Below are 18,713 nucleotides of genomic sequence, written 5' to 3' on the forward strand. Positions count from 1 at the left end.
GAGACAAAAAGATAGATAGAGCTTGTTAATGACTTTTGCAGGGCCCTAGAGATTTAGGCAGGCACCTTGGGGCAGAAACGCTGTATTTTAATAAAAAATCTATATTAATACAACATTAGCATCAAGTTACAGGAACTGAAGTCAGGACATTCACTGTTTTGTTTCCCACAGGAACCTTAACTGTCCTATTATGAATATTACACCTGGGCTACTGGTTACATGATGATGATGATCATAATCATCATATTACTTAACATTTATATAGCACTTTTCATTCAAAGATCTAAAGCATATCACAAATGTGGGCAAGCAGATCATAAAGCATAGTGTGATGCACAAAATGTCTGCTAAGATGCAGAAAAGGTCTATTGTTATAGTGACTCTTCAAATCACAAACACATATAAAACCTTAACTCTGACCTCAGCTTCTTTTAGGTAGAAATAGCTCACTAAGGGACCTGATTCTGAATTGTGGCCTAAATGAGTTCATGCAGCTCAGGAGAGGGGTGGCAAAGGTGGCTGTGCATCACCTCTGTGGCCCTCTGGAGGCAACCCTGAAGACTACTCTAACTCACTGTTGCCTGCACTGATTCCCTGTGGGATGTTACATTGTAAATACAGTTCAGTGCATTCCAGCTACACCTTCTCATTCCTCCAATACATCCTGCCCCTTCCCTCATTTATAACCTGGCATACATCTACACCAAGCACTGTAATAGTGGGGGTGATGAAGGGTTATTCCACTAGACCTACACCACTAGGGAATTCCCCTGATGCTAGGGGTACTCCCAGTCAGTTGCCACTGGCTTTGTGGCACCTGTATGATAGCTCCACCAGTATACAAAGGCTATAGCAGAAACCCCAATCAGGGGCATAGACATTTAAAGTATGACTAGCAGTAAGGCATCTTAGTTTTGCTTATGATGGAGATAAAGTTTATTTCAGTGTGATTGTGAGGAATTAGATGCCTGCATTGTGGATGGTTGTATGCCGAAACTGAAAAGCACTTTGGCATGGAACTGAGGAGCCTGTGAATGTGTTTGGGCACTATAGTGAAAAGGTACAAAGACAGAGATTGGTCTGGAGGGTAACACCACTTTAACTGGTGGTCTTGTGTTTTTAAGGTTTGTACTTGGGAAATGCACTTAGAGTTAACTTTTTTTTTTGTGGGAACAAAAGATAAACAATTACAGTGGCACTTACCTGATGCTTTCAAAGCACTTTACAAACATTATTCAATGCTCACAACACCTTTGTTGGGCAGGTAAAAATTATCACTCCCATTTTAGGTTAAGTGACTTGCTCAAGACTACACAGCAAATCAGTGTCAGAGGGGAAGCAGAACTCCTATATTTCTAGATTGCTGTTCTGTGTTCTGACCAGTAGACAACACCCATTTCAAAAAGTTTTATTCCTTTTCCACTAAATCACACAATGTTCTATTATTTCTCACATACCATGTTATCTTGCTCAGGGTTTTAAATGGCATAATTTTAATGCATAATTGAAAGGTGATGACACAAGGGTTAAGGTTGCTATGGAAATGTTCATTCTGAATTCCATGGCTGGTGCATATACAAATGTAATGCTTAATTATGCATCAGCATCATTTTATGTATTAATGTACTCCACATACATAGATCTTTTTATGTAAATATTCCTTATAACGCAGCACAAAGTAAATCAGCCTCACTGGCTTTAGGCAAGACTTCTGTCTGAAGGCACTATAGACCTTGAGAGCAAAGAAGAAGTCATCAAAATTTTAGCTAAAATATGCAGACTGTACAATGTTTTATAATACGTGAGCACCAGCTAGAAAACACAAATACTTAAAATAACAGTTGCACTACTCAATCAGGAGTGTCTCTCTTATAGTCTGTGATCTTCTTAAAATTTCTCCCACCCCCTCACTCTGATAAATCAGGGAAAATGGGAATTTTCTGAGAATATTTAATGCAGTAATTGAAATTCTTTTAAACTATTCAGATTTTTAGGTGCGACTTTAGGTGGAGATCTTTTGCAATACCAGTGATGGTCAATTCTAGAGTACAGCAGAAAGGAATGCTCAATTTCAATATGGAGATGCGGCCTTTAAAGGCCAGGAGTCCCAGCATGTAATGCTCCATATTCCAAGTGAGCTGCAGGCCGCACCTACATACTGAAGATGAGGAGGGCTACCATATGTGTCTATTTTATGCAAATTAGATATGTCCTTTGAGCACCTGGTGATTTGACAATGTGGTACTTCTCAACTTTGCAAAGTTTGGACAACCTTTAATTATGTGATTAGTAAAGATGGTTTAAAAAGAGTAAGTACATTTTACAAAGTTTTTTTGGGGAAAAAAACCTAAAGATTTTCTTTTTCTTTTCTTTTTTTCCTTCTTTTTTTAAACAACAAAATTATCCCTCCACCCCACCCCCCAACACACATGATTTCTTACTTTTTCTTTTCTTTTCTCCCAGTGAAAAAGTGAAAGTAGGATTTTTTCCCACAATTTTGACATGGAATATTTTGAAATTTTCAAAAAAGATTGTCAAAATATTTTGTTTGTTTACAAATTTCATCAAAAAAAATTTTTAATGTAATTGTTCTACACACAAAAAATTTTGTTGCTGGAATCCTATTTTTCAACAAAGAATGTCTGACCAGCTCTAATGTATATGGGAAATATACAAAAACCCCAGTTGTGGTGGGGCTGGTAACAAACAGCAGTTATTGTGCGACCATATTAGTTTCCCATTGTACAAACACACATACACATGCACACACATCCCTTCTATAATATTTTAATCTTCTTTGAATTTTGATTTGGGAGCATTTTGAAGCACCATTAGGTATGTTCAAAGCAACCAGGTTTTCAGGGAGTACATTTTGATAATGAAATCATACTTCTCTTCCTTTGAAAACCATTATTTGTTCATAATTGAAAAAAAATTGAGGCTAAAACAAATTTTCTCCACCTTATTGAACCCAGAAAAGCATAGGAGAGAATCTTTTTGGTACGAAACTTTGTGCACGCTAGTGTTGAGCCATGGACATGAGGTGTCTCATACAAAATCGCACACAGAATACTCCCAGCACCTTAAGCAGTGTGAAATCTACTGCATGCAAAAAAAATACTCAGCTCTGCAAAAATTCTCACCAGAGAGGCCATAGTGAACCCAATGACCTCAATGTAACCATCATCATGGCGCTGAGGTTCAAAGTCTCTGTGGTCGCTGGGGGTACCCCAGGGCATTGTGCCAGCACAATACCTGCAGAAAGAGGTTTAGAAAATGAGAGCATACTAAGAATTTGCCCCACTGGGTCTTACAACAATTAAAAGAAAATAAAGCATAAGTACTGGCCAGTTCTTTATCTTCTGGGTGAATAGCCATACATCTATTCCAAAAGGTCTTAAAATCCATTCTGGGGCCTCCCAGTGACCATACATATAATTATAGGAAAGATCAGACAGGAAACCTGCCCTCCAACTTTCAGGCTGGTGGGGTAGGCAATTAGTTTGTCTATCCCAACTTCTGGTAGGTTGCTGAGTGGAGATGGGAGGCAGCAGAGAGGGGACAGTGCCTTTTTGCAGTAGTGCTCAGGACTCTTCTCTCCCCTCTCCTCCCAGTCCTTCTTCAGATCAGCTGGATTTTCACCTGCAGCCTCCTGCCAACAAAGGCTGCTTTGTGCCCCTGCTAAGAAGGCAGGAGGCTGAAGCTGAGCTTGCTTTCTGCAGACCTTAGTTTCCTCCCTCCCTTCTGCTCAGAAGGTCTGGGAGCAGAGGAGATGCAAAAGCTGAGATAGATTGGGGGAGGAGCTCAACAGTGGCCTCCTACCTAATGGCTGCTGCTGCTTCTCTCTCCTGCCTATTGTTAGGGATATATGGGAGATCTTGCAGAGCAGAGGGTGGGGAGAACTTTGGAGAGGAGACATCACAAAGAACCTTGCACAGAGGGCAACACAGGAGGGAGAGGAAGTGAGTACCTTGGAAAGGAAATCTTTGGTAAGGGGACAGGGAAGATGGGGGAATATTGGGCTTTTAAAAACACACCCCACTCTTTGTGACACCCTCTAAAATGTTAGGAAACAGTGTTTCTTCCAAACCCATTTGGAGCTCTTCTATTTGGAAGGTACTGATTTTTTTCCTCCTGCTTTGTGTTCTAATGAAGCAGAAGACAACTCTATCTGTTGACTTCCTTGTTCATGTATTAGGTGCACAACTCTGGAAATTGTATTTATTGATTAACTGTTCCTATGGAGCCAGCAGTTTGTTGTGAACTGGAGCTTACCTGGGTATATTTAAAAACACTATACATTGGAACTTCAGCTCCTGAATCTTTGGGGTCAGGTCTGTTCCATCACACTGCAAAAACCAAAGCAACAGAACAAAGAGGGGTTTGTAAATGGGGTCTCGGACAGGATAATAATTGCTGTTACCCCATTTTGTAACAACCTGCCCAAGAATGTGGATCACATTTTAGAAATACCCATCTCTCTATAGCATAGTTGCTGGGCACCATTCACTCTCTGTGAGATAGGGAAGGGTGTGTTACCCAGTGGGCAATAGTCATGTATGTAAATTTCCAAAGGCTTTCTACAAAATGTGTTTCAAATGTCACGGTCAAAACTGAAAGTAACAATCAATGGTCTGGTGTGATTAGGTTTGTGTTTTCACAGCACTCCCTCCCTCTCTCTCTCTCTCACACACACACACACACACACACTCCATCTGTCTCACTGCACAAAATGATGCCATGCTTTCCTATACTTACCACAACTTTAACATGTTTGGATAAATCTCTGGAACTTCTCTGCAGGAAGTCTGAAAAGGCTGCCTACCAGACATATGAAAAGGGAGGGAATTCAAATCAGAATTTTTTTTATTTGAATGATCTACAGCTTCTTCCTTTCACTTTCCTTCCTTTGCATCCCTCCCCAGATTCTGCCACCACATACCATCCTGCGCTAAACTCTTTTCTTTCCTGCTCCCATTGACAGAGAGTTTTAGCCCAAGTTTCTTCTGTTAGCATCCAGTCAGCAGTGCATGTTTCAAATTCTCAAGAGTCCTTTGAATCAGAGCTGGGGGGCGAGGACACAGAAGGGAAGATTGGTCCACTTGTTTTGCTGCATTAAGGTGCTGCACTAAGAAAAAGCACTCCACTTTGGAAGATTTACCATGGAACACCCTTGTGCACCCAAAACATCATGCAAATTCTTGCTCTTGTTCGTTTGTTTGTTTTTAATGCATAAGGCTTCTGGGTGTGGTGACAGTGATAGAATCTGACAGCGGAAAGACATGTATGACGGCAAGTATTATCTAGTCAATGACCTCCTTTCCTAATTACACCTTAGAATAAAGCTGAAGACCGTCCACTTCCCTCCTTGATAAGAAATGGTCATCTGATTTGCATATTCATGTATGAAAATGAGATGCTCCAAATAGCAGCTCTCTGTCCTCCTCCTCTCTCTAGCTCCAAGTCAAGGAATGCTCATCAGGGGCTGAAAGATATGGTCAGCGATTTTTCCTGTGCACTAGCAACTTCCCCAGTAACTTCCATATCCAAGTGCTGCCCACATATGAAAATAAATGTGAACACAACAGTGAAGCGCTTGCCAATCTGCAGCAGCGGATTCAGGATATTATCAGTCCTTCTTCCAAAGGCTGTAGCACTCTTCTGAACTACTAACTATTATAGGAAAATAATACTTCAATCCCTTTCAAACAGACATGGGGAGGCATTGCCAGAAGTACCTGGAAGCAAACTATGTACTTTTAAAGGTAATGGGCAAAATAAATGGTCATAACCCTCAGGAGTGAAAGGGAGAGGAAGGGGAATAAATAATATATAATTTAAATAAATAAACCAAGGCCATTCTGTAAAATCCATTCACAACTCACCCCAGCATAAAACATTTTATTTCGAAAGCGACTGTTGAATTTCTCTGGATTTGCTTCTGTAAAAGAAGAACAAGGAAGAAAACAAAGTTGTCATAAGGGAGAAAGTTAGCAGCGCACCCTTGCTGTTCTGAGAAGTTTCATTCCAAGCTTTCCTGGAGGCAAGAAGACAGATTTACAGCCTTGGCATGCTGCTAGCTTTCAACCCATGATGGGGAAAAGGCAAGGGAAGTCTTTATTTTCAGCACTATCTACATCAGCAACCCTAAAAGAGCAATTCCATGCATACTGTACATGCACCACCCATTGGTAATTAAAAGGTGAGAAATGTCAAATGAACTTTTACTTTGCAAGAATCTACCCTCTGCGCTATTCTTTGCTAGTAGATTTCTATTTAGTGTAGCCCCTTTTTGGTGTAAAGTAGAGTGGATGAGGATAAGGGCAGACAGCCCCCAAACCATGATTCTCTTGAGGGAAATTTACCACAACACCACCTTAAAGAGTTACATTGTCTGTCTCATGACCCCACCATAAACTTCCAACAGCACAATCACAACTTTTCAGTGACACCAGTACACACTGTACACTGAGTAGATCTCCGTTTGGATTATTCTAAATCTCATGAAACATTTGAAACAAAACTGAATGATTCATAGATTTTAAGGCCAGAAGGAACCACTATGATCATCTAGCCTGACCTCCTGCATATTACAGGCCATAGAATTCAACCTAGTGATTTCCATACCTAGCCCAACAATTTGTAGCTAAAGTACAGCCTAATTAGAAAGATAACCAATTTTGATTTAAAGATTCTAAGTGATGGAGAATTTATCACATACTTAGTAATCTGTTTCCAATTATTAATTACTCACAGTTAAAACTTTTTGTCTTTTTTTCCACTTTGAGCTTTCCTAACCAGCCACTGGATCTTTTATGCTTTTGTCTGATAGACTAAAGAGCCCTCTACCATCCGATATCTTATATGCTGGAAATGGCTCACCTTGATTATCATGCACATTGTAAGGAGAGTGGTCAGTTTGGATGAGCTATTGCCAGCAGGAGAGTGAGTTTGTGGGGGGGGGGGGGTGAGAAAACCTGGATTTGTGCTGGAAATGGCCCACCTTGATTATCATGCACATTGTAGGGAGAGTGGTCACTTTGGATGAGCTATTACCAGCAGGAGAGTGAGTTTGTGTGTGTATGGGGGTGGGGGGGTGAGAAAACCTGGATTTGTGCTGGAAATGGCCCACCTTGATTATCATACACATTTTAAAGAGAGTGGTCACTTTGGATGGGCTATTACCAGCAGGAGAGTGAGTTTGTGTGTGGGAGGGGGGAGGGGCGGAGGGTGAGAAAACCTGGATTTGTGCTGGAAATGGCCCAACTTGATGATCACTTTAGATAAGCTATTACCAGCAGGAGAGTGGGGTGGGAGGAGGTATTGTTTCATGGTCTCTGTGTATATAATGTCTTCTGCAGTTTCCACAGTATGCATCCGATGAAGTGAGCTGTAGCTCACGAAAGCTCATGCTCAAATAAATTGGTTAGTCTCTAAGGTGCCACAAGTACTCCTTTTCTTTCTGAATAGCTATTTATAAGAGTGTGTTTAAATCACTTCCTAGCCTTCTCTGTGATAAGATAAATAGAGCGCTTTTAATCTTCCATTGCAAGGCATGTTTTCCAGCCCACAAACCATTCTCATAGCTCTTCTCCAATTCCTCTCTAATCCTTTCTAAAATGTACACACCAGAACAGGATTCCAGCAGTGGTCTCACCAATTCCATATACAGGAACTCCTCACTTAAAGTCGGCGCAGTTAACATTGTTTTGTTGTTGATCAATTAGGGAACATGCTCGTTTAAAGGGGCGCAATGCTCCCTTATAATGTCGTTTGGCAGCCACCTGCTTTGTCCACTGCTTGCAGGAAGAGCAGCCCGTTGCAGCTATCTGGTGGGGGCTTGGAACCAGGGTAGACCAGCAGCCCCCCCATCAGCTCCCCGCTCCCCTAAGTTACCTGTGCAGCAGCCGCCCAGCAGGCTATCAATTGCAGTCAGTTCAGCTGTCCCTCCCCCTACTGTCATGTGCTTTTCCTGCCCTCTGCCTTAGAGCTGCTCCCCGAGCCTCCTGTTTGCTGTGCAAGGAGAGGGAAGTGGGGGGCTAATATCAGGGTGTCCCCCTCCCCTCTGCTCCTGCACCCCGCTTACCCCATTTCCATAGAGCGGGGGGGACAGGACAGGGCTCAGGACGGAGGGAGCTTCCTGGCAGCAGCTGCCATCTCAACTTGCTGATCTACTTAAAAAGGCAATGTACTTAGAGTGGGGTCAGAGTACTTAAAGGGGCCTTGTGCATCTCTCTCTCTCACACACACGGTGTGTGTCTCTGTCTCTGTCTGCCGTGCTGTCTCCCCTCCTTCCATTCGTGCTGCCTTGTAGAGTGGGAGGCTACATTAACAACAATGAATTAACCCTTGAGGGCTCAGCTGATTGCTAGTTCGTCATTTAGCAGTAAGGCAGTCCCTGGGAAATATCCCACCCTCTGACTTCACCACCTCAACCAAGCTTCACAATCATCATCGCTGTGTACCAGTATTAAATTGTTTGTTTAAAACTTATATTGTGTGAGTGTATGTATATATATAGTTTCGTCTCTGTTGAAAAAAATTTCCCTGGAACCTAACCCCCCATTTACATTAATTCTTATGGGGAAATTGGATTCACTTAACATCGTTTCACTTAAAGTCGCATTTTTCAGGAACACAGCTACAACGTTAAGCGAGGAGTTACTGTACATAGGTAATATCACCTCCCCTACTCATGCATGATGATTCCCTGTTAATCCATCCAAGTATCATGATAGCCCTTTTGACCACATCATCACACTGGGACCTCAGATTCAGTTGGTCGCCTATAAAGACCCCCTAAGTCCTTTTATGAATCACTGCTTTCCAGAATACAGACTTCCATATAGTAGTGTGACCTACATTTTCTATCCGTAGATATACGACCTGCACTTGCCTGTATTAAAAACACATGTTTGATTGCACTCAGCCTGCCAAATGATCCTGTTTGCTTTGTTGTGGGTAAATGTCAAATGCAGGACTCTACCAAATCAATACATTCCTTGTCACATGTTCACAAATCACTTGTTTTGTTGCATCTGCAAATCGCATCTCTGTTTGCATGCACCTCAAACAAGTAACTGGTCACATAAGCACTGAAGTCACCACTGAAAAGGCAACGTTCATTAAAAGTAACATTTGAGACACTTACTACCTAGTCTACCAAAGGGAAATACTCATCTACCTTAGAGGGCAGTTACATTTCCACACTGTGAAATGCCCGAGTGGACTAGGGAAGTTCAAGTCAGTATCTTTATTTATTTTATTTACTTCATGATATTTTATATCATTAACAATAGCTCTGAATGCAGGAATGTGCATGCACGTACAATTTATTGGACCAAATTCTGCTTTAATGAAACTAATGTAAACCCAGAGTAATTCCACTGATTTCAGTGGAGTTACTCTGGATTTACACCAATTGTAAATGAGATTAGAGTCTGACCCATCCTGATTATTTCCATAAATAACACGTGACAGAGGAAATTAAATGAAACCAAACACACACAAGACAACAATGACACCAAAATGTACGCTTTAAGCTTTTCTCCCCCTATAACACACATAACTCATTTTGTAAGTTTTTGTGTTCAACAAAGTGAGAAAATAACTGTGCCAGCTAGAATGGGAACAGCAGATGCATGTGCTTTGCAAGCTTCCCCATCCACACATACCCACACACAGATTGCTCTGTGAGTATTTTCTCTCTCATCTAAATTTTTAAAACACTGGCATGTCTGGAATAACATTCATTCTTTATGTAGCTCTACAACTTAATAATTAAGTAATGCTTCCACTAAGAAAGAGGGTAGCCATGAAACTCATCTATACTGTATATTTGCAAGCACATTAGGAATGCATAGTGCTGTCATCATTTCATTCCTGTGCCCTTCTGTGGCCCTTCATTATTATTCCTGAAGCTTACAGCAGTCTTAAACATTATAAAATATGCATTAGCTCATTCCATCAGGCATTCAGCTCTTTATTTAGCATGGCATGAGGGTGCTATCTTTTTACTTTTTTAATGGCATTGTTATAGTATAAAAATGAGAACAAGTGAGGCTTCCGTTCAAAACCCACACAGCTAAATCAACAACATGCTGACCAAGGAAAATTGAACAGCAGCTCTGGTAATATAAATATGCTTACCCAACACATGTACATAATGTTCTGCCTGTCAAGCCAAAGCTCAGCTGTTTAGGCATATTTGGAATTCTGAGTTTCCGGCAGGACACAATTTTCATCAGTATGAAGAGAAATAAAGTGATACAACAGCCCAAGCTAGAACTCCTGGGGGATTTTTGTGGATTATTATGAAGGCCTGTTTATTTCCTTACGAAAATAGTGGATCTAGGGCTCAGTATTGTCCAACTCAACCCAATAATCCTATACCATAGCCTTTCGTAATAAGTCTCTCTCTAGTTCTTCTGTACACATGACTTTACTACTGTTGCCATCCACAAGTTCACATCCCTATCACTCCCTCTCTAACGCCCCCCCCACACACACACACACACTGGGGGAAAAATTTGTACCCAATATAAATTCTCTTTTTCTCTCTGCTGTTTCCTTATTTTTGTCCACATGCCCTCATTCTGGATCAACACAAGCCTTTTATAGCATCTACAGCTCCCTTTAACATCTCCTTTAGAAGCTTCAAAACTTCAAATATCTCCCCTCTTATCCTCTTTTTCTCCCATGAATCTCAGCTCAGCTTTTCCAACCAATTTAGTCAATCTTGTTCTATCACCAAAACCTTTTCTATTTCTTCAGTATCCTTTCTTCAGTGTGATGGACAAAACTGGACACATTTGTCCAGCTGTGGCCTAATAAGTCCTTCAGAAACTAGTGCTAGAATCATTCTTCACACGTTTTTGTCTGGGACAGAAGTTTATATGTTTCAGCATTCTCTTTAGATTTTGGGAAACAAGTTGTCATAGCCAACCCTAACTGAAATTCAGAAGCCATTTGTCCATTCCTATGCTTCCCACTGTTAAGGGAATTAAGAGTTCCTCTCACCTCGGGATTCATGGAATTCCAGCGTGACATGTGCATCAAATCCAAGGCTGAAGTAATTATTGAAGACACTGAGTGGAAGCTGCAATCAAAGACCAGAAAGAAAACATAGGAAAATGTTTTGATATAGTATGCAAGAAAAGAAGACCAAACATTTCATGTCATCCCTCAAATTAACAGCTTCTTGAAAAGCTAAATAAGGAGAGAAGAGAAAGCTGTGGGAAAATTTATATGCAGAGTTGCTATGAAGGCTGGAAACAACTCGCTGAAGATAATCAAATGCAAAAATGAAAGAACACAAACACATCTGCAGTGCTTTATGGTCACATAAGTGACTCTGTAAACATGACATCATGGGGTTCCCTATTTATACTCTCTCAGCAATCTCCTACTTAACATGTCAAAACAAAGATTCTCCTAACTGCTGGCACTACAAGCTTAGCATGGCATCTGAAAATCAAGCTGTGTTCCTTCTGCTTCACACATCAGCAGCAGCAATAAAGATCCTGGATTCAGAATTCGGCTGGTAATTCTGTTGATGATGCATGAGGCAGACTAGAGCACATCTGGCCCTTTCACTGCTATATTGGCTCTATTAGGCTGACAGGAAGGAAAGCTAGAGTTCAGTAAGTAAACTTGAAATTATAACTCAGAAAAGGTAGAGGGGCTCTGTGTGCAGGAACGAGGAGTCATTTTCACAGAATCCCTTTTCTGGCTATTGCCTTACTTTAAAATAATTGCAGATTAAAATAGGAGAGAACAGAAATACAGCTCCTCCCATGACAAATATTGTCTCACCTTCCAACTCGCAGACCAAACAGGAGAAGGTCAGTGACGTAACGGGACCACACAGAGGGAAGGGGATGACAACTTCAAAAGACAGAAGCTAACAACTCATACACAACACCTTGCTTAGAGAACAGATACACAACTGGTATCCACTAGCAGCAGCCCAAAGAATATATATATGCTTTGTGGTTTTTCAATCAGTTGAGGACTGGATCATTTCGCACCACAGCTAACAAGGCAATGGGAAAAAGTAATAATCTAACAAATGAGATGCCACAGATTTTCACCCTTTGACCCAGTGAACAAGGAGTTTGTTCAAGTGCTCAGATATTGAGCATTATGAGAGACAACAAATGGGCAGCATGCTGTAACCGTGACCTACTTCTGAATGTGGTGACATCTATAAACTTGTAGTAGGGGGAGACGAGAGTGGAAAATGTTTTCCTGTGTCTTAGAAATCCCAGTTTGCATCCTCCAGGCTCTCTCTGCTGTAAAACAGGCAGCTCTAACCTTACGTGCCCCGTCCTCGATTTCTTCCTGTGGCAAATCAGGGTTTCGTTCCACCTGGAGGTTCCAGCGGTCCAGCTGGACAATAGTCCCATCTTCTACATGACAGAGGATCTTCGAGACAGGCTCATCGGTGTAACCCTGGAAGAAGAATGAGCACCACCAAAGGCTCACTAATGGACACATCACGTCACATGTTAATTACCTGACTGAGACACCAGTGACCGTGCCATGCCAGATCTGCATGAAGGAAGTTTGCATGAAATCCACACTAAGTCTACCTAACCGGTTCATAAATGTATGTAGACTGTGGATGAACGAGGAACAGGAAGTTTGGCAAGCAACTGTTGAGAACTACAATCTCTGACTGGCACAGTAAGGCCAATGGTATATGGAGGTGACCTAACAGACTTTACTAACAGTGCCACGCCCTCTTCTGCAGTCCACAGGTCCTACTGACCACAGGTGTCAAGATTCCGTACACACATGCAATAAAATCCCTGCCCCAAATTGTTCATGAGATCTTGCCTTGTTTCATCACAAACCTGAAACGCAGTATGGGTTTGTGAACCTTTGGGCAGATGCAACCTGAGTTTCACATAAACCTTTTCATAGATGTCAGAGGGGGATGTCAACCACAAACCATGCCAAAACGTGTTTGTTTCAGATGAATTGAGCTTTCACTTTTCAGGCTTGCATAAACCCCAAACCAAAGCAAAACTCAGAGGGTACAAATCCATAAGAACCAAAAACAAGCAAAAGTAGCATTCAAGAAACCACATGCAGCTGCTGAAATTCACACAGCTCATTTGCAGGATCTGGGCCAAAGCAAGCACTAGTTATCAGAGCAGCTGAGGTGCCCTGTATTTTACTTCATTGTGTGGGCATCATCCGATGAAGTGAGCTGTAGCTCACGAAAGCTTATGCTCAAATAAATTTGTTAGTCTCTAAGGTGCCACAAGTCCTCCTTTTCTTTTTGCGGATACAGACTAACACGGCTGCTACTCTGAAACCAATGAATAGCTGGTAAGTCACACATAAGAGGGTACTGGAGTCAGTGCTTACCCCTCCCCAGTTGAGGGTGCGAGCAAGGTCATTTCCAGTGCCAAGGGGAAGGACGGCAACAGGAGGCTGGGGGCTGAGCTGTAGCTCATCCAGGATGGAGAGGATCCAGCCCACCTGCAAATAGAGAACAGGAAAGGGAAAGGAATCAAATTGGGTGGATTTAAATGGTGAAAGAGAAAGAAACAGACTAATAGAGTTTATCCTCATCACACAGACAGTCAAGTGATATGAGTGGGAAATGCAGAAATGAGCACTGCTGAAAACCAACCATTTAGCCACCCTTCCTCAGCTTCCTCTTCTGCAAAATGGGGATAACAGTATTTATTAGCCTGCCTCACAGGAGTGTTACAAGGAGCAACTGGATGTCAAGTTGTATATAAATGCTGATTATTAAAAATAATGAATGGGCAATATTTATTGTTATATTGATTTAGCAACAATCACTTCCACCCTCTCCCTGGACAGGAAACAAAGCACCTAGAATTATGGACTTATATTTATACCTGACTGAACATTGCTTTGAGGTTTTTTTATTGAAATTCTTGTCATAAAACAAAAGACCTCCTTGGATTATCTTATGCAGAGTACTAAGAAACATAAAGCAAAACTAGACAGCGTTTTAAAAAGCTGAATAAAAAAAATAAGTTAAAAATTACTAAGAGCAAACCTCTGAAACTCATCCTAATTATTTTTTCACAGTAACAGCATTGAAAGTAAGGGTTAAAGGGCACTGTACCACTGGAGATGCCATTCTTTAAGTGAGGCACAAAACCAAGGTCCTGACCATTTATGGTTACCAAAGATCCCAAGGTACTTTTTGCAAGAGTGGAAATGTTAGCTTTGCTGTCCTGGCCAAATTCCTGCTTGAGCTCCAGTAGCTAAAGAATTCTTGTTTACTACTGAGGAGCGTTGCTTTGTGCTGTTAAACGGCTTTCAAGTTCTACCAATAGCTGTGGATCAGGGGTGTGTGGTACTGGAAGTGATGCTTGGAGGTACAGAATTTTTAAAGGACTTTCTGCATTTCTTTGAGCTGGAAAGGGCCATATTAGAATAATGTAGAATTTACACTTTAAAATGGTGGTATGGGAAACACAGTCACTGAGGGCCAGATTTTTTAAGGTCTTTAGGCACCTAGTGGGATTTTCAAAATGGGCTAGGAGCCTAACTCCCATACCTTTAAAAATCTGGCCCCTGGTGCTTAGAATAGGAGATGGAGTCAGGAAACCCTAAGCTGAAATCCTGGGCCCATTGAAGCCAGTTGGACCACCACTCTGCCATTGACTTGCTATCTAAAATTGAGCAGGTCACTTCATCTGTGCCTCAGTCTCCCGGTCTGCAGAGTGGAGATATTATTAAATCGCCTTTGTAAATTGCTTTGAAATGATACATAAATTGGTTCTATTTGAGTGGCAAGCCTTATTATTTAGTTTGACCCAGTCTCTAAATATCCAACAGCAATCTTGGGGTTAGGCGTGGCAAGGCCTACCATCTTCTGTGAACTGTGTGATGGTGAAAGGAGCAGAGACTGACAGCTCTGGAGCCTACAGCCTTCCTGAATCCCCCAGGAAAGGGAGAGCAAGCAGTGAAACTGGAAAAGCTACCGCCTTCTGTTTCATGTCAGCAAGGCAAAGTGATATCTGGTCTCACTGAATATTCACTGAGTCCATCTGCGCAAGATTTTTCATTGGCTTTTGGGACAATGAGATATTAATTTGTTTCAAATTTAACAGCCACAAAGATAAGAGTCTAGAGTTGTTCACAGTAATGCAAAGGTACTGCCCCCTATTGCTCATACTGTGAAAACAAGAGTTGGTAAGAGCCAATCGAGCTGCACTAATTTTTATATTAAAATTCTGTGGGCCTAGATTATCTCACATTATAGTTTCAGCTCCCTTGGATGGCAGACTGCATACATTTGACAAATAAATTGGAAAAGTACCTATTTTCACTGCGTCCCCCGCTAAAACGGTATCCTATAGGTTCTGGAGGAAACAATCCCTAGTGAATCACAAAAGATATCCCTTTGCTGGACCCTAGCAGGTTCGCTCTTACTTTCTCTCCAACTGTGAAGGCACCCTTCCATTAATATTAATATGCACTAAGGCTGGGATTTTTACATGGGCCTAGGGAGATTAGACACCCAGTTCCCCCTGAAACTCAATGGGAGTTGGGGGCCTCATTCTTTAAGGCTCCTTTCATATCCCCGCCTATGTTCATTATAAACCGTTCCAACAGATTCGACCCCCAGTGATATAATTTCTCAGCTTGGGTGGCAGAGTTCTGTCATCAGGGTAGCCCCTACACTTTATATACCACCCTTGTGGAAATGCTATCTCAGAAGGGACAGTGCGATGTCATACACATTGGAGTATGACAAAATCACAGGCAATATTGAGAGAAGCTGATTATGAAGAAGAAAGATTCTATATTGGCTCACAAATAGGCTACATCTACACTAGGAAGTAGGGGTGTGATTCTCCTCCTCACATACATATGCTCCCCCAAGCACTCAGTGAGCTGGCAGTGTAGCCGCAGTAGCCCGGGGAGCAGCAGCAGAGACATGATTGAGCCGTGCCAGACACATATCCACCGATTTCAGGGGGGGTTGTACGTGGCATGGCTTGGCCACATCTCCACTGCAGCTACCTGTCCTACTCATACTTATGCAAACTCAATGAGAGCGAGCAGGAGTATGCGTGTATGAGCAGAAGAATCACAATCATATATATAATACTCAGCACCTACATACCTTAGATATTTATATGGTCCTGTCAGTGTAGAATCTGAGCACCCCACAATCTCGAATTTAGAGATCCTCATCACACCCCTGTACTATCCCCATATTACAGATGGGGAATTGAGGCACAGAGGGACTAAATGACTTGCCCAATGTCACACAGAAAGTCTGTGGCAGAGCAGGCAATTGAACCCAGGTCTCCCAAGTCCCAGGGTAGCACCCTAACCACTGAACCATCCTTCCTTTCATGCACAGATATCAAAATACTTTACAAAGGAATTGGGAGAGGAACATACAACTTGCCTGTAGTCACAAAGGGAGACAATGGCAGACATCAAATAGAAACTGGATCTCCTGACTCCGAGTCACGTACCGTGGGCATAGTTGGGCAGGACAGAGGACATTGCCCCCGCCCAAACTGCAAGCCTTGGACAGGCATGGAGTTTGCCCCCCACCACCACATATGGCCCTGCTGGTCTGACTGGAACTGCCCCCCGCCCTAAATACAGAAGTCAAACTATGCCTACGTCACATACCCTTCCCAGTGGATCATCAGTTTTTGTATATCAGCAACAGTCAGAATGGTGATACAGCAGAAGAAAAGACCAGCAAAAATGAATATTGTTCAGTTGTAAAAGCTGCTTAAGGGTGAAGGAAGCTTTTTTAGGCATAGTTTAACAAGCATATTTTATGCATAACAAGTATGTAATCCACAAATATTATAACAGATAGCACCTTACCACCAGATATTCTTAATCGGGGTGCAAGGGAAACGTTGCAATATATTTTATCATGTTGAAAAGTCTCTTAATTATTAATGTTCCCTTCAAGCAGATACTGGTCTGAGGTCTCCCTTGCAGGGGCTTTTTTGTCCAACTCTGTCCTTTCTGAGTTACTGGAGACAATCATCGAGTTTGACATGAAACGCACAGAATACCTACCGTTCCATCCCCACCGCAGGCCAGGATTCGCAGGTTTGGCACTTTTCTGTACAGTTCGAGTCTGGCAGGGGAAATGAAGGGGGAAGGGGAGAGTCGTAAGGAAGAACATAGGATGGAAGTGAGCAATTAGAAATACAGTGACTGCAATAAGGGATGCTTCACTCATAGACAATAAACAAAACAATGGAGGCAGTTGTACATACCAATGAAAAAAATATTACAGAGTGCCAATTTTATCACTAAGTACAGTTACTTCAAGGTGTAGAGTTCAGTATCAGAGATAGGCAGTGGGATGGAAAGAAAATCTGCCCTTACAACAAAAATGCTGCATGTTTGGAACAACTACCAGCCACTGCTCAAGAAAAGTTTACACCTGGAACAGCAAGGATGCTGTAGATCAGGCTGTGGCTTTCAACCTTTTTTCATTTGCAAACCCCTAAAAAATTTCTAATGGAGGTGCAGACCCCATTGGAAATCTTAGACAAAATCTGTGGACTCCAAGGGCTCTGCAGACCACGGGTTGAAAACCGCTGCTGTAGATTAAGAATGAAGTGCCCCAGCAACGTGGTGTGGCCGAAGCTTGAACTGTGTCTGCCTCAAATAGTTTTGGTTCAACCAGTGCTGATAGTAACTCACTTTCACCAAAAAATTCACTCCAGTATCTGACACTAGTAATGCAGATCTCAGTCCACTGTAGAAAGAGACTGCAGGAGATTGTTAGTTATCCTGGAGCACCCTCTACTGGTACTGAAAAAGGCTACAGGGCACAGGTGTTCTCATATGAAAGCTTTTCCATAAGTTAGAACTTCACCTCTTAAGAGCTTCATGCTTCATAATTCATTTTTCATAGATTTCATGTTTGTTCCATGTGCTTTGAAACGAAACAGCTTACTTTCCTTAAAGCAGTAATGTCTTTTGACTAGTATGACCATAGTAAATAGTATACTACCAAGGGTTAAGCGATATATTAGGCCTCCTTTCCCAACTGATCGCTCAATTACTCAATTCAGCAGTAATTCTCCATACAGAGTCGTGGAACTTGGTTTTGTGGAACAAAATTAAATCCAATTGCTGCAGATATGACTATGAAAAACGAAAAGCCTATCGGGAAGCAAGCATGGGCTGTTTCTTCCATGGCTCACCAGGCCTTATTCAATTGGATTAATTTTGGTTATTTAAATCTGCAGTCAAGCTGAAAGGAGAATTTCTCGCTCCAGCTCAGAAGCTGGAAAACTTCTGATTTTCTCCTTGTATAAAGCAAACAAACCTGAAATTGAAAATCAGACTGTAGGTTGAAAACGCAAACACTCACTTTCAGGCCTACTGAGAGTCCCGGCGAAAGTAGGGGTAGGGCTAAAGTAGGAATATAGCCCTTGCATTTGGGGCATTTCTCCTGCCAGCTCCCCTAACTCCCACTATGTTTCCTCTAGACGGCTAATCTCCCTCTTACTTCTGAAACAGATGATTATATTGTGGAGGCACACACGGATCAATTGGGTGTTTTTCTGCTGTGTATACACAACCGCCTTCCTACTAAGCATATTGGTGGGTTCCAGTCCAATTATTAAGCTGGCAGGGAGAGCAGTCTGCTAGAAGTTTGAAGGTGTGCAGCAAATTTCATATCACCAGCAGGACTGGAGGGAGCTGAGGAAATGGAG

General features: G+C 41.9%; 1 protein-coding gene across 5 annotated transcripts in view; it reads right to left on the bottom strand.

Annotated features, from left to right (window-relative positions):
• DGKI (diacylglycerol kinase iota) overlaps positions 1–18,713 on the bottom strand; it is a 280,987-nt gene that overhangs the window by 105,413 nt on the left and 156,861 nt on the right. For all 5 annotated transcript variants that reach the window (XM_073322101.1, XM_073322083.1, XM_073322075.1 and 2 more), the window contains 8 exons: positions 17,056–17,116; positions 13,378–13,491; positions 12,316–12,453; positions 11,020–11,098; positions 5,886–5,941; positions 4,759–4,821; positions 4,276–4,349; positions 3,144–3,255 (listed from right to left, as the gene is read on the bottom strand). In XM_073322101.1, the coding sequence (XP_073178202.1) occupies positions 3,144–3,255; positions 4,276–4,349; positions 4,759–4,821; positions 5,886–5,941; positions 11,020–11,098; positions 12,316–12,453; positions 13,378–13,491; positions 17,056–17,116 (697 nt within the window). The remainder of the gene's footprint in view (positions 1–3,143; positions 3,256–4,275; positions 4,350–4,758; positions 4,822–5,885; positions 5,942–11,019; positions 11,099–12,315; positions 12,454–13,377; positions 13,492–17,055; positions 17,117–18,713) is intronic.

This window comes from Lepidochelys kempii, chromosome 1, assembly GCF_965140285.1.
Source record: "Lepidochelys kempii isolate rLepKem1 chromosome 1, rLepKem1.hap1, whole genome shotgun sequence".
Taxonomy (NCBI): Eukaryota; Metazoa; Chordata; order Testudines; family Cheloniidae; genus Lepidochelys; species Lepidochelys kempii.